General features: G+C 34.9%; 1 protein-coding gene across 3 annotated transcripts in view; it reads left to right on the top strand.

Annotated features, from left to right (window-relative positions):
* The window catches only part of SKAP2 (src kinase associated phosphoprotein 2), a 171527-nt gene that overhangs the window by 73639 nt on the left and 70892 nt on the right, over positions 1-26996 (top strand). For all 3 annotated transcript variants that reach the window (XM_004762532.3, XM_004762531.3, XM_004762530.3), the window contains exons 5-6: positions 25084-25161; positions 26200-26283. In XM_004762532.3, coding sequence (XP_004762589.1) covers positions 25084-25161; positions 26200-26283 — 162 coding nt within the window. The remainder of the gene's footprint in view (positions 1-25083; positions 25162-26199; positions 26284-26996) is intronic.

Genomic DNA, 26996 nt, shown 5'->3' with positions numbered 1-26996 from the left:
TACTAGGCTCTTGCTATGAAAGGAATGAATGAAAGAGAGCGACTTTCAATGCTACTGTCTTGTCTGGGGCTTCATCACCAAGAATTACTGTGGCTGCCTCCTAAACTAAAAGATCTCTTAAATTCATTTTATGCTCCCAATTCCATCCTGCCAGATTGATTTTATAAAATGCTACATTGATAGAATCGTTCCCTTTCTCAAGATCCTACAGCAGTTGCAGATTGCCTCCTTAATGAATCAAGTCAAAGTTCCTTTGCTTCTGTTTTAAGGCTCTCCATGATCATAATCTTCTACTTCTCTCCCACATAACCTTTGCTTTTATTAGGCTAGCCTCTTCACAAGCCATCAGCATTTGTCCTTTATGCTTACTACCTTCCAACACTCGACAGAGGCCTACAGCTTCCATGTCTTCTCCTATAACGCCAGCTTTCACTCCAAAATTCCCGTTGTAACAATTGCCTGACTGGTGCTTAGAACTTAGATCTTAATTATATATTGAACAGACTCTCCAGTATAAGTTTCATTTGTGTGATGATATCGAATGTCCCTTGTGAAAGTTTTGCCTCACTATTCAATAAGAAGCTAATCCTACCTTCAGAGTATATTTTATAACTGATATGAATGGAGGCACTTTGTTGTATGGCTGTCAATTTGGGGGATCAGAGAAGGATTCAATGATACTGTTTCTTTCTTGGTTGGGATATTCAATGTCACTCAACAATGTCACTGAGCATTTTATCTTTATTAAATTTCATGGATGAATGTAGTCAGGCTTCAGATTTTTCTAATCTATGGCATATAGAGAACTGCTTACAAAATTAATGGAATCCCATTCGATTAGTTCAGAATTGTGGTAATAAGGGCAGGAGGCTCTATTCTCTGTGTAAGAAAAAAATGGGTTTACTTACGTTATAAAAAAAGGTGATAGAGGATATATCTTATTAGAATCATTTTTGTGTTTTATATTTAATGACCAATTGTAAGTCATTCTTAATAAGTTTTAATTTTTTTAAAAGATTTTATTTATTTATTTCACACAGAGAGAGAGATCGATCACAAATAGGCAGGCACAAAGAGATGAGGAAGCAGGCTTCCTGCTGAGCAGAGAGCCCGATGCAGGGCTCAATCCCAGGACCCTGAGATCATGACCTGAGTCAAAGGCAGAGGCTTAACCCACTGAGCCTCCGAGGAGCCCCCGTAATAAGTTTTTAAAGACATCTTACTCCACTATGACTTTATTTGGACTTATTGATAGATGCAAATTTCTATTCACAATAAAATTAAGAACATAACATCACTGTGTTTTATGAAACTTTTTAAAAATTCAGTTTTGTCACCCATTCAAAGTTATTGCCTCCTAGTTAATGTTAATTGGGGATTTAACTTCCTGACTCCTTTGAAATTCTAGACTTAAGTGTAGAATTTCTTGGTTATTAAGGCAGACATTACATTGTCTGAAAAAATTATCTTTTTAGCTGCTTTTAATGTTGGCAATAAAGATCATTGTAATTCATTTATTTGTTTTTTTAATTGTATCAGATATTTGAAGGAGAAGAAATAAATTTATTTTTATTTTAAATTTATTTTATATATACTGTGGTGTATATGTAATATTTGAACTACATTGGCATTACTTAATCACAAAAAACATTCCTTTTAGATCCATTAAGGAATATATATCCTAGTAGAAGGTGTTATCTGCCTTTCCAGGAAAATGACTTGCCTGAAATCACCCATTTATTGAATGGAAGAAGTTGAGCTGGGAAACCAGCTTTATATGACTCCTGAGCCCATGACTTTGACCAGTGTGCTATGCTCTGCACAGTCATACAGATGATCTCAGTACATGAAAGTCTGAGTATGTGTGTAGCACTGATTATTAGCAGAATTATAGAATATGGAAACAAAAGAGCCTGAAAACTGTCAAATACTGTTCTTCGCTTTACATAGTTTACTTCAATTATCTTGTGAGATTTGGGCACTTACTATTTACTTCTGTGGCTGGGGAAACTGAGGCTCAGTAGAGGTTAAATAACTTATGTTCCCAAGGGAGCCTACACTAAACCCAGCTCTGTGCTGTTAAGTACTATGAATTCTGCCTCCCTGAAATGTTTTTTTCCCAACCCTTAAAAGTAACCGCTTTCTTTATTCACCAGTAATGATTTTCCTATAACAAACAACTTTTAGACTTGTCACTGTAATTCTTAGAGCTTGGCAGTGTTTTGACTTTGGTCTTAGTGGTCAGAAATCAATTCAGGGTCATCGAAAGGATTTAGTACTACCTTCGTAGTAGTAGAACTTACGTAAAATAGAATTATGGGATTGCCATGTCAATTTTACAGCTCATAAAGTTATATATTTCTAGGATTTTAGCTTAAGAGCATACAAATCAGTTCATTTCTAGATTCTGAATTGTAAAACAACATGTAGTATTTTACCAGGAGCGTAGTCTGTTTTCCTGTTTTTATTTCAAAATACCATCTACGCTTCTCTTTGACATTTTTTCTTATTACTCCTTCCTACAAGTATTTTGTTGTTTGTTAGTCTCGACATCGCACTCTGGACTTCTGCAACAGTCTGTTACCCTCACTGTTTAGTATTTTTTGGTTTGCATGCAAAAAAGGAACAACATCTTTCTACACACATTTTGGGCACTCATTTATATCCCCATCCTGGGGATTCTTTTCTGAAGCACACTGCTACCCGATGGATAAGCAGAAGAATACACTGGCCGGGGGTGTGGACTGATCAGTCTGTTATCTGTGCCAAGAGGCATAGCAAGAATGATGAAAGAAGATTAAAATGAAATCTTCAGAAATCCTGCACATCTGAGGAAATGTCAAAAATTCAAAAACTCTTGAAGTGTACTCATTTAATATTTAGCAAGTTTTGTCAGAAGTCCTTTTTATTTCCCTTTTTTTTCTGTTATCATTTAGTTTCTTTGGAGAGCAAAATATCCCTTTTGGGGAGAGCAAAATATCTTATAATACCTCTGAAAAATGCATAGCTTAGATTTTATTTTGTGTTATATTCAAGTGTTTGGAAGAGTATATTGAGCACCTCACTTCTTTTTCTGGCCTGTTTAGGAGAGTATTTAAATTTCATCCTCTGAAGTTGAAGGAACCAAATGGCTACCATCTCCAGACAAGCTGTATTGTGCGCTAAAATTTGAATTTGAAAAATTCAAATTGAAAAACTTGAAATATTTGTTCTTTTCTCTAAATTCAGGATATTCTTAAACATTTAAAATTTCTTTTTCTCTAAATATGAAATCAATTAGTGATTTCAACTCTTGACTTCCTAGAAGCCCCAGCTACCATTTTGGTTCTCTCCGAGAGCATTCCAGATTCCACGTTTGGAGACCTGAATAACTGGTTTGTAAGAGAGAACTTTTGAGAATTTCAAGTAGTTTGGAATGTGAGAGCACAGGATACAAATGAATGAAAGGTGAGAGAAGACAGAGACCTCTTCTTTTCCCGACGGCACTAGACTTCCCGTGTCGTACCTTACAGTGGCCTTACCCCAGTATTACCGTTGCAGTTGTATTTGATTTGGGTTTTGTATTAAGCCTATGTAACACTTACACTTATTGTCTCATCCCCTGTTGTTCAGTTGCGAGGTTCATACCTTCATACCTTCATACCCTGTTAAATGCAGAACTTGTGTTGACTTTGTCTTTGTCTCTCCAAGATCTAACATTGTTCTTGACCTAGGCCAGGTTCATAATAAATACTTATTGCTCATTGAATAAGGACTATCATGCATTGTTAACACGGAATAGAGACTGTGTGAAAAATATTATATTTTATTCTGAAATGAAGATCATCATTGAAGTTACGAGGTTTAGATGGAGAAGGAAAAGGGAGAAATTCTGGGAAGGTGCCCAGTACTTCATCCTGCTCTCCAGTTGCAGAATCACTGTATTAAATTGGTGTTTGTCCATGCTCCTTTGGAAATGTATTAGCTAGAAGATGCAGAGTAAATCCAACCGAGAAAAGCCTGTAGCATGCCAAGAAGTACATAAGGAGAATGCTAACTTAATACAAATTATCTGGCCTTCATTCTCAGGAGGGCAATAAATTACAGTTCATATATCCTGAAGTGGAAAAAAGAAGGGCTTTACCTCTATATCCTCTATGGGGAGATAGGAAGAGGAAAATGTAAAATGGCATCTCATTCTGTTCTTCAATGCCCTCAGCCAATCTGTAAATAACAGTCATAGTAAGGAGGTAGGAGGTGAGTTTGTGGCTGCCACTTGTCGGCCTATATAATTCACACCTGAATTGTCCCCTTTGTTTTGGGGTAGTTTAAAGTATGTCTAAACTCCAAATCATACCAGGTATATTTCTGAAGAATGTTTTCATCATCCTACGTGGATATATGTTTTATAGATGACAGAATGAGTCATCAATATCAGCAGTGGATTTATCTAATAAAACTACTTGAAGGCCTGTAGAACAGTCTAAGTGTTGGTACTGGATCCAGCATTATCAAAAACATGCACAATTTCCCGTTACTGTTAAAAAGGCTATTGGTTAAATATTCTAGGCTCTATGAATAACTAAATGAACATGGAGTGTAACTTTAAAGTATCTTATATCTGCCACCAATTAAAATTACATGCCATAAAAATAATTGACTCCCACAAAACAAACACACACATGGATTGAGTTTCACTTGGAATTTCCTCTGGCTGGCTGAATGTTTGCCAAGTGCTTTTGTAAAGTGCTGCATACAAAAAAATCAGTAGGCCTTGGTTTTTCTGATATATACACAGTGCATAATGACTTGACTGAAAGTTTTATTTCCTTTGGAAGGCATAATTTAACTGGTTCACCATTGTCCCTGTAGTTTCACATAAAAATAAAGCTAATCTTTTGGTATAATGAATGATCCCTATACAATCTATTTTTATTTAATAACTCTTATTTATTCAACATGCACTGATTAAATGATTATGTTCCAGGCACTGTCCAATGGGAATAGAAGATGAGTAAAACTCAAAAGGTCTCGTCCTTAAGTACCTTATGCATCTGCCCACACCTGTACATGTTTGAATATAACTTTCTTTTTGTTTTTTTAAAAGATTTTATTTATTTATTCAACAGAGAGAGAGATCACAAGTAGGCAGAGAGAGAGAGGAAGCAGGCTCCCTGCTGAGCAGAGAGCATGATGTGGGACTCGATCCCAGGACCCTGAGATCATGACCTGAGCCGAAGGCAGTGGCTTAACCCACTGAGCCACCCAGGTGCCCCTGAATATAACTTTCTTTTTGCTGCTTTTCCAGTGTCTTCTTTTTTGCCACATTTTGAAAGAGTGACCTATATAAAAATGCTTCAGCCTTTATTTTGATCATTTAAATTATTTTAAATAAAAAAAGTAAAAATATCAACTTTTGTTTCATACACAGTACTTACTGATGCATTAGAATTTACTAAATCTGTGGTATTTTATCAGGTTTGGACATTTATTGATAACCAGCTTATTAATTTCTATTTTATAGGTGAAGAAAGTAAATATTAAGTCACAAATATCGACAAAGCTGGCTACATTACTTACTCCATTTTAGTAAATATTTATGCTATAACTTTTACATAAGCATGCATATTCTTATATATTCTATGTAAAATGTACATATGTATAACTGGCTCCCCTAGATATTGTACCTGTGCCATGGGATTGCAAGGTCACTTAAACTTCATCAGTATCAAGTGCATTACCTCCTTATCATTAAATGTATGTTAGTGCTGTTTTATTCTTCAACTCTGCTTGTTGGCTTTCTCTCCTTTAAAACATCAAGGCCAGTTTGGGCAAGAAAAGTTCAGATTTGTTTTATTTGTTGAGTCTGGGAGAAGAGCCTTAGAAACAAGGCTCTTCGATGAGAATAGGCGGGTGTACCCTTTGGTTTGAGTCCTCAGGTCCCAGACTCATTATCATTTAAAAGCCTTATTATCACCAGCTATACCTGGGGTAGGTTGGCATATTAACAAGTTATAGCACTTATTTTGCAGAAACAATACCTTCTTTTTCTGTGTTGGAAGAAATTTATACTATCTAACATGAACAATAGAATAATGACTGCTGTGTGATAAATCATAACAAGAAGGTTCCTGAGAGGAATTATGATTTTATTTCCTTCACAGTATTATTAGGTAAGCCTTACCTAAACAGTCATTACACTTTCCTCCAGTTGTAGTGTTATTTTTTTTTTCTGATAGGCATAAAAGGTATTTGATAAAGACGATTTTTTGAAAACATCATTGTGTAAATAAGCATATTTTAGTATAACCAGAATGTAGAATACTTTTTGTAAGGAAGCTTACAGATTAGCCTATGCCTCTGATTTTACAAGTAAAGCCTAGAAAGGTGGAGTTATGTAGGTTCCTATAATTAAGTTTAGGGGCTGACACTAGTAGTCTTCTGACTTCTGTGTTTTATTTTTCTTCCCTTAAAGATGACTATGCTATTACTATTTTTATTGCATAATTGTTCTTGATAGATGCATTATGAGACATTATACCAAGTTCCGTGAAGGTGCACGCATATGTACCCTCCCCCCCATCATGTTTGTAGAATTTACCAGGGCAAGAATCAGCTATTTCTGTTTACTAAATATTCAGTTCCCAAATCATAGTTGTTTTTTTTAGCTTTCTGCTTTTTCATATAAAGAGTGTTTGATATCTTCATTGATTAGAAAAAAAAATTTGGAAACTGCTATTTGCAATTATGATAGAAGTAATTAAGACAAGAATCATCAATGGATGCTAAAACTTAGTGGGTGAAAGTTTGAGGAAGAATAGGATATTTATATTATCTTAAAGAATCTCCTCATAAAATATTAACCATAAAGTGAAAAGTAATAATGTGAAAGGGAGAAATTGGCAGATACCACCATAAGCAGGTGGTGAAAGTTAACATCATTGTGTGGGAAAAATTGACATCATATGTTTTCTGAAATGGTGTGTTGAACCATAATAATGTGATGAATTTTGAAAGAAATTTTTTTTTCCTTTGTGTTTTTAGAATTCTTTAGAATAAAAAGTTTAAGGCTTATCTCTTTATGTCTGAATCTACAAAGAAATGTGTAACATTGCTAGATCACTTTCAGTGTAAACACTAATTTTCCTTTTTTGAGGTTTCCTAATATGGAAAATCTTAATACTTTTGGTCTTATTAATGTGACTAAAAACACAAGAAAACTGGCTTTATTGAGACTTTAGCAAGTAAATATTTGGTATTTATTAAAATATAAATGAAAATATTTATAGAAATCTAAAGTCTCAAATTTGAAGATAACATTTCTTTTCTTTTTCAAGTTTTTATTAAATCCAGGTTAGTTAACATATAGAATAATATTAGGAACAGGTATAGAATTCAGTGATTCATCAGTTATATACAACACTCAGTGGTCATCATAACAATTGCCCTCCTTAATCCCCATCCCCTATTTCACCCATCCCCCACTGACCACCCCTCCAGTAACCATCAGTTTATTCTATATAGTTAAGAGTCTGTTTCTTGATTTGCGTCCTTACCCACTCCGTATTTATTTGTTTTGTTTCTTAAATTCCACATATGAGAGAAATCATATGGTATTTTTCTTTCTCTGACTGACTTATTTTGCTTAGCATAATCCTCTCTAGCTCCGTCCACATCATTGCAAATGGCAAGATTTCATTCTTTTTGATGGCTGAGTAATATTCCATTGTATATATGTGCCACATCCTCTCTATCCAGTCATCAACATTTGGCTGTTTCCATAGTTTGGCTATTATTGATGATAATGCTATAAGCATCAGGATGCATGGATCCCTTCAAATCAATATTTTTCTATCCTTTGGGTAAATATCTGGTAATGCAATTGCTGGGTCATAAGGTACCTCTATTTTCAACTTTTTGAGGAAAGTCCATGTTGTTTTCCAGAGTGGCTGTACCAGTTTGCATTCCCACCAACAGTATAAGGGGTTCCCCTTTTCCTGCATCTCCACCAACATCTGTTGTTTCCTGTGTTTTTACTTTTAGTCATTCTGACTGGTGTGAATTGATACCTCATTGTAGTTTTGATTTGTATTTCCCCAATGATGAGTGATTCTGAGCATCGTTTCTTGTGTCAGTTAGCTATTTGTATGTCTTCATTGGAAAAATGTCTATTCATATTGGGGATAAGATCTCCTTTAGAACATGTAACTTCAGTTGGTCAATGACACACAATGCTCCTTCCTCCTTATATCCTATAGGATGTAGGCCTCCTTACTAAATCTTACTAGCAAGTTAGTTCAGTTAAAATTTATTGTTAAGGAGGCTAGTGTTACATGCTTGATCTTATATGGGTATTATTTTGTTCCCTAGCTATGCATGTTAACATTGGCAAATTGACTTAAAATTTATGATTTTTGGTTATGTGGGTTCTTACTTAAGAGTGGGTGTCTTAAGTAAGAATATGAAAAGCTTTTGAAAAACTTGATAAATTGCTTTCCTTTGGAACATTGATTTGCCTTCATTTTAAGTGTTTTTTTATTGTTTCTTAGAAATTATTTTTGTATATTTAAAAATATAAGCTGTTTATAAACATTGCTGTGATTTTAGAAGTAAGTCAAATGTTATTTTTTCTAGGATTTATTGGGTGGCATTGTGTAAGTGTGTGCACTTCACACACATTTTATGTATGTGTTTGCATGAGAGGGGACACTAAAATAATGCTATGTCCATAGCCTTAAGGCCTGTCATTAAGAGGTTCAAAGACAACTAATAGTAAGCCTGAAAGAGTCCAGTGAATAAATAGTTTGCACAATAGATGTGTTTTTCAAAGTTATATATAAATTGAACTTCATAGTATCATAATTTAAATGTACTAGAGAAGTATCACTATTTCAAGATGGTGTGTAATAGCCTTGGTTACTGCAGCCTCTAAGTAATTTTTATAGTTAAAAGAATTTGAAATTTATTTTTCTTAACTGTTGGCAAACATCTTTACTTATCTAACGTGCCATATGTTCAACATGGACAGATCGCCTATGTTATTGAACTAGGGTTGGTGTCTTTTTATTCACTCTACATAGAATGAGTTTCTTTCAGTAAGGCTAATTAGAACTGGTTGTCTTGTAAGATTTGATGATGTGTATAATTCTTCTTACAGCAAATTCAACTGACTAGCAAATTATTTTGCTTAATATCTGAAAAGCTATTAGATTTTAAGATTGCATTTTAAAAATATGCAATATACTGCATTAGACATTTTTGCATTACATTACAGATGTCACCCTAAATTTTCAAGTACTAGTCATCATTTTTAACCTATTAAATTCACTTTTTAACATTAGATATGAATGTATTACTATTAAGTATGGTTTAAAACGATCCAATTTTTAAAATTGCAATATCGGCTTTTAGTATTTTGAAGGCTAGTTGTTCCATTAAAGTGGAATTTGGTATGGAAAGGGCCTATTGAATTAGAAAATAAACTGGAAATGCTCTACTCCCTGGCTGCGGTTCCCTTTCTCCTTCCTCTCACTGTTAGTTGTTTTGTTTTGCTTTGTTTGTTTTTTTTTAAGAGCCAATGATCTTTTTTTTGGTTCTGCTTTTTCTGTTTCATACCTTAATGACGACTGGCTTCTGCCTACATTGCCTCTTCCCCAATACCTTCTTGCCTCTTCCACAAGATGCCTGTAGCCTCCTAACTTCTATGTTCCATGAACCATCTCTAGTACTTCTCTTTCTTGGCCTTTCTGAAATAGCTGATTATTACTCACCACTCATTCATTCCTCTCCCAAAAATCTGAATGCTTTTGGCTTCTGGTCAGACCCTTCTTTCCCAATCTTCTCTTGCTGTTTTTTCTTAGACTTTCTGTGGTCTCTGCTTCCCCTCCAGAAGCATGAAAAGTGTAAGACTGGACAGCGTGTTTTGTATACCTTATTAGACACAAGTTAACCAGATGTTGTACGCGTAAAGGAGTTGCTCATGTTATCTTTAAAACATAATTTCATTCAATATATTGGGTTAGGAAATCATTTTTCTCTCTGTACTTTTTACGTTTAATTTGATACGAATTTGCATTTTCTTTTCCTTCGAGTCATCTCAATTAAGGATGCATGGACTATCAGAATTGCAGTTACTTTGTTAAGGAAATTTATGTTTGGTCTTTATTTTTATTTTTTTAAAGATTTTATTTATTTATTTGAAAGAGAGAGATCACAAGCAGGCATAGAGGCAGGCAGAGAGAGAGAGAGAGGAGGAAGCAGGCTCCCTGCTGAGCAGAGAGTCCGATGCGGGGCTCGATCCCAGGACCTTGAGATCATGACCTGAGCCGAAGGCAGCGGCTTAACCCACTGAGCCACCCAGGCGCTCCTATGTTTGGTCTTTAAATAAAATGTAATATATTCCTAAAGAGGAATTTGTTATCTTTGTCCAATTCATCTAGTGCAGAAACTTTATTTATAATATTATCAATCAGTTTTCACTATGAAAATGCATCTTTCTTTCCATCCAAAGCTATAAGTATGAAAATGCTTTTTTTCCCCCCCTTGAGATTGTCTTCAAGTGTAGAACTTTGAAATACCATTAGCAGAGAACTTCTATCTCATATATAAGCATTCTCTGAATGCTTCTGTACGTTAAGACCCTCTTTTCCTGGCCAGAGAACTTCTATTTGCCTTGACTTTAAAAATTAATAACATGTGGCATGCTTTATGAGTAGGCATTCTGGAGTCAGCCAGAAGACTTTTCAAACCAAAAATAGGGATATATTTCCTGTGGAGTGTGAGCTCAATAAATCAGGTGATGGGAGCTGGGAAGGGGTCTTGGAGAGCCTATTTGTAAACTTTGGCTTTCTGAATGTTAATTTTAAGCTTCCTTTTGAAAAGGCCAGTGTTTGTAGAGCTTATCCTGTCAGCAATATCCTGTGTCAATTGTCAGGTCATGTTTAACATGTGGAGATGTATTAATCTGCCGTGGGCAGCCCTGTGAGGGACTTGGGATAAACAGAAGGCTCAGCAGATGAAGAGGGATTAACTGTGTAGATTGAGCAAACTCCTCAATCACTGAACCAGTGATTCTACAAAGGATTAGCTGCAGCTTTTACAAATATTGATTACTGATTTGCTACTCAGAATGGAAATGACATAACGTGTGCAGTTGCTGTGCGATGTGCTATGTGAAATGTACATCATTCATATTAATGGATTTGTCATAGGCATTACAGAACTGACAGATTTATTAAAGCAGCAGTTGCTAGAACTGTTATGGTTAAGGTTGTGTCAGCATATCTATTAAAACTTCAGGATTTTAGAGGTTTATAGGAGAGCTGTAAAATTCATTTTCCAGGTGGAATTGGGAATACCAGTTATGGCCTGGCACAATTATTATTGTGAATATTTTTACATGAATCAGTTTGAAGGCATTGAAGTTGAACAGAACAAAAACCACATTATTGTGTTATTTTTGTAATATCAAAAAACTTGGATTATTTCATTTTGGAAAAAAAAATTAAATTCATCATAAATGCTTGTTTTCTAACCAAGAACATGCTTAGAACATGTGGACTTCTGAAAACCCATCAGTATTTTCCCCAGAACAGGGTTTGTTTTGAAGCCTTTTGTTTGTTTTATTTCTATAATCAATTTGAGATTTTTAGAAAACACAGAAATATCTGGGTAATTAACAGTCAGTGACATTTGTTTCACTCAAGTGGCTTTTTTACAACACTAAAAAATCAGTGATAAGAATTAAAGTGATCTAATATCAGAGAATGTATCTTTCTGTAATCTTTTTTTAAAATTTTTTTATTTTTTATAAACATATATTTTTATCCCCAGGGGTACAGGTCTGTGAATCACCAGGTTTACACACTTCACAGCACTCACCAAAGCACATACCCTCCCCAATGTCCATAACCCCACCCCCCTTCTCCCAACCCCCCTCCCCGCAGGAACCCTCAGTTTGTTTTGTGAGATTAAGAGTCACTTATGGTTTGTCTCCCTCCCAATCCCATCTTGTTTCATTTATTCTTCTCCTACCCACTTAAGCCCCCATGTTGCATCACCACTTCCTCATATCAGGGAGATCATATAATAGTTGTCTTCCTCCGCTTGACTTATTTCGCTAAGCATGATACGCTCTAGTTCCATCCACATTGTCGCAAATGGCAAGATTTCATTTCTTTTGATGGCTGCATAGTATTCCATTGTGTATATATACCACATCTTCTTGATCCATTCATCTGTTGATGGACATCTAGGTTCTTTCCATAGTTTGGCTATTGTGGACTTTGCTGCTATAAACATTCGGGTGCACGTGCCCCTTTGGATCACTACGTTTGTATCAAAGTACCATCCATCTTTTTCAAAGAAATGGAACAAATCTTTTTTTTTAAAGATATTTTTTATTTATTTGACAGAGAGAGAGAGGTGTCACAAGTACGCAGAGAGAGAAAGGGGGAAGCAGGCTCCCTGCTGAGCAGAGAGCCCAATGTGGGGCTCGATCCCAGGGTCCTGGGATCATGACCTGAGCTGAAGGCAGAGGCTTTAACCCACTGAGCCACCCAGGCACCCCTCCTTTAATCTTTTTCAATAAATCTGTTTTCTTGCAAATGTTTTATGTCACAACAGGAAGGCTTTTCAGAGTTGAGTCAGATCTCCAAGGATGAACTGAAAGCTATCTATCTAGGCAGTGAGGTTGGCCAGGTGTGATATAGAGAAGAAAGGTGAGGGATAGCACATTCTAGGTAGAATAAAGGCTTGTATAGATACATAAGACTTGGCCTATTTGAAAAATAGCCATGTATGTGAACATTCTCAAAGTGTAATGCCTTCTGAGTTAACAGGATTGTTTTCAAGCTGTATCATTTTACCATAAAATGACACATATTGGTTAAGTCTTTTAGATTAGTGGTTAAACTTTTCTAGCTGTGATTTAAGTAATATAAATTGATTTAGTTTAAATTACTTAATAACCTGTACTAATTCTTTTTTTTCTTTTTCACTTAAAAAATTCTAATATGTGAATTTATAAATGTAATACATGCTTGTAGCAAATAAAGTGTTGTTATCTTCCATCCCCCCACCCCCACAAAATCCCTAGAAGTAAGAACTACTAATTGTTCTGGATATGTCCTTACAGACATTTTTTTTTCCTGATTTGTACAAATGTGTGTGTGCAGAATATCAATCATATTTCTAAAATTAAAAATGAGCTATCACTATACATATTAGTTTATACCATATGTTTTTCACTTTAAGTATCATGATCATCTTTCTACTGTAGTCCATACTTTTCCACATGAATACACATAGATCCCCATATGCATATTTAAATAATAAGCATTATTTAAAATGGTGTCATAATATCTCTCTTGCGGGACATGTTCCATTTTTTTAAATCATAAACTGTGTTTCAGAATCTATTTTGGCATATACACAGTTAATGAACCTCTGCTTGATTTCTGTAGGATAGATTCTTGGGAGTTGAATTCTTAGGATACTGTCCAATTCTCATGCACAGGAGTGTAGGAAGTTACGTTCCCAAAAGGAATGCATGAGAATATCATCTCTTCCATTCTCCCCACTGTTTGGTGTTATTAACTTTTTAGTTTTTACGTCTTAATAGAGTTAAGAAGAAGTATCCTGTTTTACTTTGTTCTCTTTAGTTTTTAGTGAAGTTTATTCATTCAGCAAAATTTAATGAGCACTTACCATGTGTCCAGGCACTAATTTGGCACTGGGGAAACACAGTGGTCAGGACAGCGTAGTCTCTGAGTTCACGGAACTTACATTCTAGTAAAGGTGAGGAGAGCTCGGGGAGAGACAGTAGTTTAGTAAACATGATCTTTTCTTGTGTTTATTGGCTTTTGTACTTTATGAATCGTCTGGTTCACATTCTTCACCTGTTTTTCTGTTAAACCCTTTATCTTTTTTTAAAGATTTTATTTATTTATTTGACAGAGAGAGAGAGAGGGTGCGCAAGCAAGGGAGTGACAGGCAGAGTGAGAAGCGCGCCTGAGGTGGAGCTCAGTCCCAGGACTCTAGGATCGTGACATGAGCCAAAGGCAGACGCTCAGCAGACTGAGCCAGGCAGGCGCCCCTCTTTATCTTTTTCTTATTGATTTGTGGAAATTTATTGTCTGTTGTGACATCCATGCAAATATTTTTTGCTAGTCACCCCTTGAAAAAGTCATCATCTGACAAATTAATGATTGTACTAATTCTGATCCATGTATGGAATTGTAATACCACCCTTGATTTCTAATGGTTGATGAGAGATCACTGGGCCAAATGTCAAATTTCCATAATTTTCCATCCTATGAGGAATTTTTTTTTTTAAGATTTTATTTATTTATTTGACAGAGAGAGATCACGAGTAGGCAGAGGGAGAGGGAGAAGCAGGCTTCCTGCTGAGCAGAGAGCCCGATGTGGGACTCGATCCTAAGGCCCTGAGATCATGACCTGCCCCAAAGGCATCGGCTCAACCCACTGAGCCACCCTGGTGCCCTGTGAGGAATTTATAAGAGTGTTTTTGGTTTTGTTTTTGTTTTTGTTTTTAAGTAGGCTCTATGCCCAACATGGAGCTTGAACTCACAACACTGAGATCAAGAGTTTTATGCTCTACTGACTGAGCCAGCCAGGCACCCCAAGAATTATTTTTTTAATTTAATGTATTTTGATATTAAAAAAAGACATTATAACTTTGAGTCTTGCATGAGACTTGAGGATATCCAGATGAAGGGAACTTAATTGAATTCAGTGATTTGTTTAATAACTATTATCTCATTATTGGAAAGATCGATGTAACACTATGTATGTACAAATATTTTTGTGGTGAGAATATACATCATGGTCTATTCATCCATGATTTAATTACAGCCTGAATATGTAGAAAATGTGTAATGGAATATCTTACCCCTAAAAGCCTACATATCTGCATTGATTTTGAATAAATTGTCTCATAGCATTTATTCATATGGAATTGGGAGTGGAATTATATTTTTTGGATTTTAAGTCTTTTCCCATGTTTTTAAGAGGTCATTGTATGTTTCAAATGTTTGTGAACAGACTATAGATCCAGAGTCGGGCTGTTTTACGACCCTACACGCCCGTGAGGTAACTGCTGGCAGCGTCATTGCAGTGAGAGACCGCAGCCCACCTGCCTTAAGCTGGTACTGTGGATGGTTGGGCCCGTCTGTTCTACATGAAGTTGCACCAGCTATTGCGTGTTGCTAGCACACATTTTATTCCATGAGGTTCCTTTTCAGAGTTTTAATTTGACATTTTTAATGAGTCGAAAACTTCAGCTTCACTGGTGAAATTGTTCTGGTAATGACGACTCTTAATTGGAGGAAAGGAGACCAAGGACGGTGGGGCTGTGTCAGCTCTGTGTGCTTGGGGCTGGGATCATGCACACACGGAGGAGATTCCTGGGTTGCCTTATGATGTGTAACTCAGGGTAAATATCAGTTTCTGTATTTGGCAGTTGATTTTTTTATATCATGGATACGTTTTTGAAAAATCTGCTGCAATCATGTGCCCCAAAATGGGTACTTTTCATGCTGTTTGTTCTGTTCCAATTTCCTTTTCTTCTTTTTATTGTAATTCTTACCTTCTGTTGGCTGTTGAAAAGTTCAGGACTAGATTGGAGTGAGGTTGTGAGGGCCCTTTCCTGCTTTCTTGCCTCTCTCTCAGTTTCCTTGTCACTTCCTTCTTCCCCTACTTGTCATCAGTGGGGGACCATGCCAGCTATGCTGGAAGAGGTATTAAATTTTTATAAAATTATTTTAATGACTCAGAAACTAGATGTTCTATAAATAAGAGTCACCTGCCTCATGGTCATTCATGTATCTGACATTTCCCTTCTGTGTTCAGTGTTGTGCCGGTTGCAGAACTGTCTTTTATCGACTTACTGACATTCTTTTGATTTTTCATTCAACATTGTCTTAGGGATACCTAGGTGGCTCAGTTGGTTGAGCGTCTGCCTTCGGCTCAGTTCATGATCCCAGGGTCCTGGGATCAAGTCCCACATCGTGCTCCTTGTTCAGCGGGGAGCCTGCTTCTCCCTCTACGTGCTGCTCCCCCTGGTTGTGCTTTCTCTCTCTCCCTCTCTCTCTGGCAAATAAATAAAATCTTAAACACACACAAACACAAACACACACACACTTAAAAAAAAACCATTATCTTAGAGCACATTTTAAAAATCCTATAAAACAAGTATGAAATGAAGTTTTAAATGCATACCACTAAGAGCAGTGTGGGTGTTTTACTTCAAAATTGTACCTCAGCATTTTAAAGAAGTATCCTTGGTGATGTTGATGCACACTTAAGTTTGAGAAGCACCATCTTATGATCCCTTGCTCAAAGTCTAGTGAAAAAGAGAAATTTAGGAATACATGATGTTAGCCTATTATTGTAGGTGGTGCCACATGAGTGTTTGTCTCCCTGGCCAGTCTCATGTGTGGCTGTAATAGTTACTTCCCTCTGAAGCTAAGAATTAGAAAGAGGATTAGCATGCCATGTGCTTTTATTTTCAGACACTAGGGGAAAAAAAAGTGATACATCAACTCTTCTAATATTGAAGTTTTAATATGCGTTCTTTAGTAATTTACTCTGTTACATACATAACAATGCTTTTTAGGTCTTTCAGTTACCCAGGTGTACATATTATTACCAGTTCATACTGAAGAGTAGACTTGGGTGTTTTATCATTCTCAATACTATGTTGTTCTTTGGATGTTTTGTTTATGTGAAATAGGCATGTGTTTAAACTTTTTGCAAGCTAGAATTATTCTGGCACTGAGTTAGAAATTTTATAAGCAATTGCTGATTTGTTTTGTGTTAAGCTGATCTTGGTCCAAACATATGTCCCTGTAAAACTATTATACTTTATAAATTTATATATAGATTTATAAATAAGAGCCTCTCAAAATCACCCCCAGTTTGGGTGATTGTTAAGGGATATCGGCCCAGAAGCAGTAACATAAAAGAGCTGTGTTGGTTTCTTGCAGGGATCATATCTTCTGCTTGGGATTTAATATTTACCACAAGTTTGATCAAGACAAATAGTATTTTGGAAGAATTGTCTGAAAATTTGCAAGGTGTCTGTTCCTGTAGATAATCTGTGGTCTTACCCTTGAGTTTAACAAAGCTGTTTGGGAGCTGTATACTTGGGCTACCAGGTTTTGTGCTCTGTAGAATTACTTTTAGTAAATTTTGCTTTGGTATTGTTCTGTTGGCTTGACATGAGTGATGTTATACAGAGCAGCCCTGTGAAATTTTTATTTTACTTACTTTAACAATGTTATGGAGGACATTAAGAACACATGGGAAAGATTTTGTTTTCATTTCAGTATGAGGAACCAGGAATAGTTGTTATATATTCCTCCCTGAGCAATGATCTGCATTTATTATTTCTTCCTTCATGTTGATTGTCATAAAGCTTATGACTGAATTTTTGGCCCACTCCTGCTAAGTATAAATAACTTTGTAGTTCCAACTTGTTTTATGTTCTACCCTGACTCCTAGTTTTGCCTTGATTGATTACTTTTATTTCTTAAAATTTGAAATAATGTCATTTATAGAAAAGTTTCAAGAATAGTACAGATAATTCCTATTACATCCTTCATTTAGATTTTCTTAAGTCATTAACTTACAAGGGAAAAACCCATAAAGTTAGCAGGAGATTTTTCAACAGAAACTTAGCATTAACATTTTTAAAAAAGTTTTTATTTTTTAAAGATTTCATTTATTTATTTGACAGAGAGAGAGAGACAGTGAGAGAGGGAATACAAGCAGGAGGAGTGGAAGAGGGAGAAGGGGCTTCCCAATGATCAGGGAGCCTAATGAGTGTCTCGATCCCAGGACCCTGGGATCATGACCTGAGACAAAGGCAGATGCTTAATGACTGAGTCACCCAGGTGCCCTGCATTAGCATTTTTTAGATTCAGATATTTGCTTTCTCTTTATATATGCACAATTTTCTCTTATTTGTTTTAATTTCCATACCAAATGTATCTGTACATAGTGTGCTTTTTTTGGGGGGGGGGAATGAAGCAGTGTATTACTAAATGAACAATAATAATAATAGATAAGAATTATTAATTTCATACCTGTAGTGAAAAAAGAGACCTGTGCAAAGACCTGTTTCATACAGAAGGAAGATAAATTTTGTGTGTGAGAGGGAGAAAAGGAGAGAGGGAGAGAGAGAAAGGAAGGAAAAATAGAGAATATCCCTGTGTTTTAAGAGGATGCTTTAGCACTTTGATAGAAGAGGTGAAATGCCAAAGGTTTTTTGATTTAAATAAAAATTATAGAGTTGTTTTCTTAAATAAAAATAGGTAATAAATGCTAAAGCATGATGAATGTTTGAGAATGTATTTAGGTTAGTAATCAAGCCCATTTTGGTAATCAAATAATCAGAATAGGGTCATAAGTAGAATCTTAGTTCAGAATAATTTCATATTTGATAGTTTTCTTACTAGATATTTAGCTTTTGTTTTAACCACTCCTCACTAATATTCTTTTGGGAGATGACAATAGAATGACAGTTATTTATATTTGTGTTCTCTGTCTTCAATGTAAAACAAAAACATATGCCTTATTATATTGTGTGATTTGGAAGACATTCTAACTCTGCATACTCCTATTTCACACACTTAAGATATGATCTTATATTATTAATGGTTCTACTTTTCTGTACACAGAATAGGAAAAATAAATGAATAAAAATGGACAGAGTATTTCAAATTAGAAAAATGCTCATATTCTGAAAATAATCATAAAAATTTATAGTTTAAAGCTCACAACATAAAACAGGTTGCAAAAAAATTTACCCTCAACTTATGGGAAAATAAAATGTAGCTGAATGGAAAGGAGCTAAATATTTCAGTCTAAATTATACTCATTTCTTATTTTTATGTAATTTGCTAGAGGAAGCTTCATGTAAAAAGAGCCTCCTTTTCCTTCCATAAATATCTCTTTTCCATTTATTAATTTGTTGCATGTTTGTGTATTTAAACCAAAATGGAAGTCTTTTAAAAGACATGTTTAGGAAGCAAAATTGACTTCTTTAAAGTCTTATAGAAAGTGAAATCCTAGAATTTTAAATTTTAAATTAAACATTTTAAATATATCATTCTGCTGTTAAGGAATTAATTTTAAATAATTATGATTAATGCTATAGAGTTGTAATTCAATATTGTTGTCTTTTAGTTTCTGTAGATAGGCATTCATTTATTTCTTCAATGATGGTACATAGCATTCCAAGAATGGGCTTTGTTGGACAGATATGGGGCTCCTGGTTCCACCACTTACTCTGTGTGACCTTTTTTTGCCTTTGGTAATAGCTACTAATAATGCTTACCTCTTAGAGCTGTGTGAGAGGGAAATAAGATAATGACTTGTATCATGTTTAACTAGTGGAAAAGGTTTAATAAATGTTAGCTGTTGCAGTTTTTATTACCTTATCGAAGCATACTAATTTTTGTTTATATATATATTTGTTATTTAAACTATGATGCTTTTAAAAAAGAATGCTTAGATCTTATAGTCTAAGGATATGAAAAGGTTGTGTTTCATACAGAGGTACTACAGGTATGGAAGGAGGAAGATCAATTATTATTATTCATTAAATTTTATACATAAGTTATTTGACTTTTTAAAAAATGCTTTCAACAAATTTTCAATAGGTTGAGTTTATTTTTTTGTGGCTCTCTACTTTAGGTAATATTTAGAAAAGGGCTGGGCACATAATATAAACTAGTAAATATTTATTTGATAAATGAATTAAGAGTGTTCCTTTTCATTTTACTAATCTTTACTGTGTACAGTACCATCAAATATTTTTTTCATGAATCAGACTTTTTTTTTTTTGCCAAATATCTGGAAGGGAATTTGCATTATTAAAAGATATTTGGCTTCCAAGTTTTATTGTAGTCATTTATTTTTTCAGCATTTTTATTTTCTTGTGTATGAAACACTGGACTTGGCAAATTTGAATTGTCGTAGTAATAATAAGAACTAACATTTCTTAATCTTAATTAAGTACTACCCTACTAAATCTGCATTATAATTATAATGAATTATAATTCTTCATTATTAGTTATATTCAAGGATTTGAAAAGTAAAGTTAATGAAATTAAGTAACTTGTTGCCATCACAGACCTAGTGAACAAGCTGCAATGTGAATCCAAGACCCAGGGTTTTACTCACAGTTCTAAGATGCAAAATCGGATTGGGGGCATCTTTTTGTGTTAAAGATGAACATTAAATTAAATTAAATATGAACATTAAATTAAAATTCAGTTCACAATTGTTTTATATTATTTAGAGTATCTGTGAAAATTGTTTTATATTATTTAGAGTATCTGTGAAAATTGTGATATATTTACAATTTTATTTTTAACTGAAGTAAAAAGTATTTCCATTTTAAGCTTGTATCTCATTTGCCTTTGGTAATAGGCTGAATACTTTTCTCAAAGTATTTGTATATCACGGACTTTATAAAAGGTGGTTTTTTCCCCTCCTGAATTTAATATTTTTGCCCCCAAAGAAGTCCACATTCCTATTTTGGAGCCTGCAAATATGTTGTTACCTGGCAAGCGGGAATTAAGTTTGCAGGTGGAATAAGGGTGCCAGGCAGCTGACCTTAAAATAAGGAGATTATCCAGGTGGGCCCAAAGTACACACAAGAACCCTTAAGAAGGAGACAAAGAACCAGAGAGGGCATTGTGAGAAAGACTCAACTAGCCATTGCTGGCTTTGAAGGTAGAAGGGGGACAATAGCCAGTGAAACAGCTCAGACTTTGGGTGTTGGAAAGACAAGGAAATATTCTTTTTTAGAACCTCTAGAAGGAACACATCCCTGCTGGCATCTTGATTTTAGCCCAGGGAGATGCTTTTTGGACTTATGGCTTCCAGAGCTATGAGACAATAAATTCACTTTGTTTTAAGCCACTAAAACAAACCAAACCAAGCCAACAAGCAAAAACAATATAGGCAGTCACAGAGTAGCTGAGAAGTTACTCTATATAGGAGATCAAATTTGATTTAAAATCCTTCTGTAACATTTGGAATGCCTGGCTGGCTCAGTACCTGGAGCATGAGATGCTTGATCTTATTTGAGCCCCATGCTGGGTGTAGAGATTACTTAAAAAATAAAAAAATAAGAAACAATCCTAAGAAATACCATCTCTATTTTAAAAGTAAGAAATAAAATCTTTCTGTGAAATCTAATTATGTATTATTAAAAAAATAGCATTTATAAAAGCATAAAGTATGCCCATATAAATACTCTATGAAATAGTAGTCTTTTTTGTAGCATGAAATTTCTCATATTGAGGCATATTTTTAAATGACTGATTCCTTTTTTTTTTAATTAACATGTAATATATTATTTGTTTCAGGGGTACAGGTCTGTGAATCATCAGTCTTATTCAATATATTGATATACTTTCATCCTTACAAATAGGAAGGAGTCTTACAAGGGTTTCCATAAATCAGTAACTCTGGAATTTTTAGATAAAACATTTTTTAATTCCATTAGAAATAATTTTAATATGTTATAAAAATGTATCTCGTCTAAAAAATTAGTCCAAAGAATCTGAAATCTTAAAGAGATTTTCTTTACACTTAATTTTATGAGCTAGGGACAGCACTCCTATATTAAAAGTTTATCTAAAAAAGCAGTCTTCAGACATGTACTTAGGTAGTTCAAATTCTGATTTGTACTCCAAAGTTAAAGAAGCAGTTGTAAGTGAATGGGAAAGATAATAACTCTATGGATAATATAATCCACATTCTTTTGATCTATGACTTTTTGACTATTATTTTAGTGGATATTGATGAACACACACTTGATTTCATATTTTTCTGAATTCTGATTCTTAATTATTCTATGAATCCCATTTAAATTTTGCATATTTTGGTAGATTACCAAGAAAATTAATAGCAGCCACAATTATATATGATTATGTTTTTTTGATATAACAGAAGCTTTTGCTTGGACTCAACAGAGCCTCAGGTATCTTTTGGGTCATATTTGTGAAGCATTTCCTACGTGCGTATCACTGTTCTCTTCTTTGGTTTCAGAAAGACCTATTAAAGACATGGTAGAACTCTCATGAGGCTATTGGAATTTCCATTTCAAGAAGTAGAGTTAATAAAGGCAAATTCAAATTACCCTAATGGTTATTCAGTTTTTGCTTGGTGGCTTTCAGAATGACTTGCCACTTTACAAAGGGGTGGAGAGACCAACAGATGGTAAACCTGTGAGTTGCAACCTCTGCTTTTGCCCCCAGTTTCATCACATGAGTCATTGTATCAGTCTTTACAGCCTTGTCTGCAAGGCTTCATTCCCCTGGGAATGCTGTGGTCCCACTAATAGGAAACTGACCATTTTTGTCTCTAAGCATGGTATGAACAAATTTTTTTTTTTAAAGGAGATGTTATATTAGCCTTAGAGATCACCAGTACTAGCATGTCATTGATCAGTCCTTTCTGAAAAGAGTAATAATGGGAAGTGAGAAGATAAGCTCTCTGAAAGGAGTATTCTAAGCTAACATTACTAGTAATCTTTTAGTTACTGTAGTGATTATTTTCTTAAAAGGTTATTGTTGTTTGGTATACCCATGGAATTCATAATAATTTTTGCCAGTAAAAAAACAATAAAACATTTGAAATTCTAAATTTTCCTTGTAGAGGGAGAATTATTAGGATATGAGAAATATTTCATTTGTATATTTCTTTCACAGATCTTTCAGGCCAAGATTCTAGCTAGGAATCAACCTTTGAAAGGACAGAAGACAGTTCTTTGCTAGATCTGAAGGAAGTTACCAGTTGCTCTACCAAAAATATGTTGTGCACAGATTCCCCATTTGATATATTTGAAAACTGAATCCATCTTGGACCTTGGCCATTTGTTACTGAAAGTACAAGAAAAACGGGACTGTGGCTATGTTTCATTGAATCCTAGGATTGGGAGGGCCTTAGAGATGATCTAAGTTTTTCATGTTTTAGAAGAGGAAATTGATACCTACAAGGCTTAATGACCTCAGGAAAATCACAGATTTTCGGTACTGAGATGTCGTCACAGACTTTTGTAACCTATACCATGCATCTTAAAGTCAGTATCAGTGTCAGACTCAGCGTCTAGGTACCTGCTGTAGCACAAAACCATTTTATTTTATATTTATACCCCCCTTAAGTTTAGGTTTCTCTGCCTTGCTAGGACACAGTCTTTTTGTTTGGTTTCAGTTTCCAGGTATACTAGTGAATTTTTGTATTTAAAATTTTTTAGAATAAGAAAAAAAATGTGTTGGCAAATCTTTGTCTTTGTATCTCTTATATATTCTCTAGAAACAGAGAAAATGGCATCTAACTTTGTACAAATGTTAAGTAAAATATAATTAAATTTTACATGTGGAATAATGAGTTCTGGGCCAGTAATAGCTCTGGGAACTGAAGCTCATTTATAGACTGTTTCCTAAAGTGAAGTACACAGCATATCCTTTAGGCAGCCAGAAATGTCTGCAGGATACTGGACATCATCTAGAAAGATACAGGAAACAAAACAGAAAGCATTCTCTATCTTTATACAAAATTAAAATGCATGAAACACCAACAGGTATACAAAATATTAAATACAAAACATTATAATAGAATATTATATGTGCAAAATTTTTACCTTTGTAGGATCAAATTTATTCTGAAAAAAGAAACATGGATACATTTACTCAACAACTAGTCAAATGTTTATATTGGCTCTCTCTAAAATTTTTTATACGTTTCAGTATCAGTGTGCTATTTAAAATATACTTTAATAATATTGTTTTGTTTATTGACTAAAATTGATCCACCATGGAACTGAAATTGGTGCTTTACTTTTAAACTTTATTAAGGAAAAATATCTGATTTTATAATTACTGTGATTCCTATAATATAGTATTAAAACAACTTATCTGGTAATTCTATGATGAATTTGTATATAATAAAAATTTTATCAAAATACTTTTTAAAAAAATGATAAACTATATTGATGCTATTTCCATTGGGTATATTCCACAACAATTTTCATTAGATTGGTTGTTTTCACTTGTTAGAGTTCCAGTAAAATGCTGAGATAACTGTATTATAGTTCTAATGACATTTCTAAAAATATTGAACACTTGGGAAATTACTGAATAATCTATAATTCATGACCGTGAATATATGATTTCTAATTCACTTAACTTTTGCCTTAACCTTCCAATTTTTTGTAGGTATCTAGTATTTGTTTATGGTCATTCTACTGGCTTTTTTTTTTTTTAAGGATTTTATTTATTTATTTGAGAGAGGGAGGACACACACAAACTGGGGGAAGGGTAGGAGGAGAGAGACAAGCAGACTCTGTACTGAGCATAGAACCTAACACGGGGCTCAGTCTCAAGACTTCAAGATCATGACCTGAGCCGAAATCAAGAGTTGGGTGCTTAACTGACTGAACCAGTCAGGCATCCCTCTATTAAATTGTTTTACCAAATTTTGGACTCTCAAATGTCCTAGAAAAACCTAAAGCATTCAGTTGAATGTCTACAAGATTTCTCTGTATTTGCTGTGTTCCCAGAGAAACAAATTTTAGCATTTGATTTTCTTGGGAAAAAAATTGTTTTATGTTTTACTTGGTAGGAACAGAGATATGCAGTTTAAGAGTCAATAAGCATTAAAATTCTTGAAGAGTTAATATAAATGGAAAGAAACTTTATGTGGATTTATTTGAAATTCCTAACTTCTCTCTCAGGGATTTATGGCATTTATTGATAATAGTTCCCTGATCTTTCCCCTGGAGAATGTAGATCATAAAGTATTGCTCTGCAGAGACCATCCAGTTACATAATATTACTGTTTTGGGGGGATTATAATATATTAAGATATAGGAATTCAGAACACTTGTTTCCTCTCGAGATTTACAGGGGAGAGACAAGATTATGGAATGGATCTGAAACAAAGCTAATAGACTTGAATTTAATTAATTTAGGTGACTGTGAGTACACTGAACCTAATGAGATCTGGTACTTGGTTTTTCAAAGACGGATTACTCACTAGTTCTTTTTCCTCCTCTACTTCCCACAGGAAACCAGTTTCCTCCAATTGCAGCGCAGGACCTTCCTTTTGTTTTAAAGGCTGGCTACCTTGAAAAACGCAGAAAAGGTAAACTATAAGATTCTACTGAAAAATCTAAAAATGGCTTTATCCTTATATAAAACATGTATGCAGTATACATATGGAGGCAATATGTTCTTTAGGGGATTGAAGGGTTTTAAAACTGTAGGAAAATCGGAATAACATTATCCCAGCCACAAAATATAGTTTTTAGCTCCCAATTTTTGATTAACAGCACATTTGGTCAGGTGTTTGTTTAGTTGCCAGTCGTGGTTATTTGTAAATGACTCAGGCGCTGCTTCCTGCCCCTTAGAGGAAGGCCGCGGGCCATGACCGTATTCTCAAGGATGGGATTTCTCACTGTTCTCCCTCCTGGCTGAGCAGCAGGTTACCCTGCGCCTGACCTGGCGTACACCATGTCTGCTGTGGTTCTGATCAAGCCTGGCGTATTGTCTGCCATTTTCTGTTATCCATCTAGTGTTCCTCTCCATTGGCTGTGATAATCGGGAATTGACCATATGGTCTCACTCTTTCAGCACCAATATATAATGGAAATGAAATACAGAGGTGGTGTTACTGCATGGGAAACAGAAAGCAGGAAGCCTCTTCATTACCATTTTGCTTTTCTCACGAGTAGTCCCTACTACTTGGGGCCTTTCTGTTTATATTCCATTTCTTAGTTGCTTGGTTTTCTTAGATGAATTTTTAAGCTGAAAGAGATAATAGAAGTAGTCTAGGTCAACTCCGCACCCCCCCTCCCACCCCGGCCCTTTTATAACAGATGAAAAAATGAGACTCAGATGAATCCATTGTCTCAAAGCTGTGTCATCACATGTCCTTTGGACAGTTCCTGTGTTCGCCCCAAGTGTAGCAGTCCTATCTCTGCGTCACTTTATTCCTTTTAACTTTGTGTTTGTTTGTCTCTTGGAGAAGAAGATACAAGTGAATTAGTCATAGAATTTTAGAGCTAGCAGAAATCTTAGAAATCAGGTCAACAAACTTTTCCTTTTATAATAAGGAAATGATGTTACATTTATGCTGTATGTGTAATGTGTGTTATCTGTTCCTTTTCCTCCTTTATTGTAGATCACAGCTTCCTGGGATTTGAATGGCAGAAACGCTGGTGTGCTCTCAGTAAAACAGTGTTCTATTATTACGGAAGTGATAAAGGTAGTATTGTTGTTCAGTCATCAACTTCTGCTGTAGGAGGGCTTTAAGGACGATTTTATACCCCCATTTTAGCAACAGAGTAAACTGAAGACAGTGGGAGAAAGAATAACTGAGAATTTTAATAATTATAGTCTGAGACTAACTTACAGTTTTATTTATTTGCCAAATGCTCCAAATTCCAGAATGCCCTTAAAGTTAGCACAATTAGGAAAGAGATAAAAATCGATGTGGCTTTTCATTTTAGGAAATATTTATCATCCAAGTTATAGAATTTCGAGAAAAGTTAAGACCATTAGGGCTGTGAGAGTTTTGAAGGGAGAAAAAGGTATTTTATTCTTTCAGATTTTTTAAAAAAGATTTTATTTATTTATTTGACAGATAGAGGTCACAAGTATGCAGCAGAGAGGCAGGCAGAGAGAGAGAGGAGGAAGCAGGCTACCCGCTGAGCAGAGAGCCCTGGCTCCATTCCAGGACTCTGGGAACATGCCCTGAGCTGAGGCAGAGGCTTTAACCCACTGAGCCACCTAGGCGCCTCTTCTTTCAGATAGTTTTAAAAGAAAACTTTAGATAAAATGAAATCCGTGCCACACCTTCCTCAGCTTCTTTCACGGATTTCAATAACAACAGCAGACACCTCCATAGAGATTCCTGTTCTGACCCCTGCAGCTGTATTAACTGGTCTAACTCCAACTCTGTGAGGGAGGTACTATTAT

The sequence above is a fragment of the Mustela putorius genome, unplaced genomic scaffold (assembly GCF_011764305.1).
Source record: "Mustela putorius furo isolate JIRA1106 unplaced genomic scaffold, ASM1176430v1.1 tig00003845_pilon_pilon_pilon, whole genome shotgun sequence".
Lineage (NCBI taxonomy): Eukaryota > Metazoa > Chordata > Mammalia > Carnivora > Mustelidae > Mustela > Mustela putorius.
This window is presented reverse-complemented; position numbering and strand designations above follow the sequence as displayed.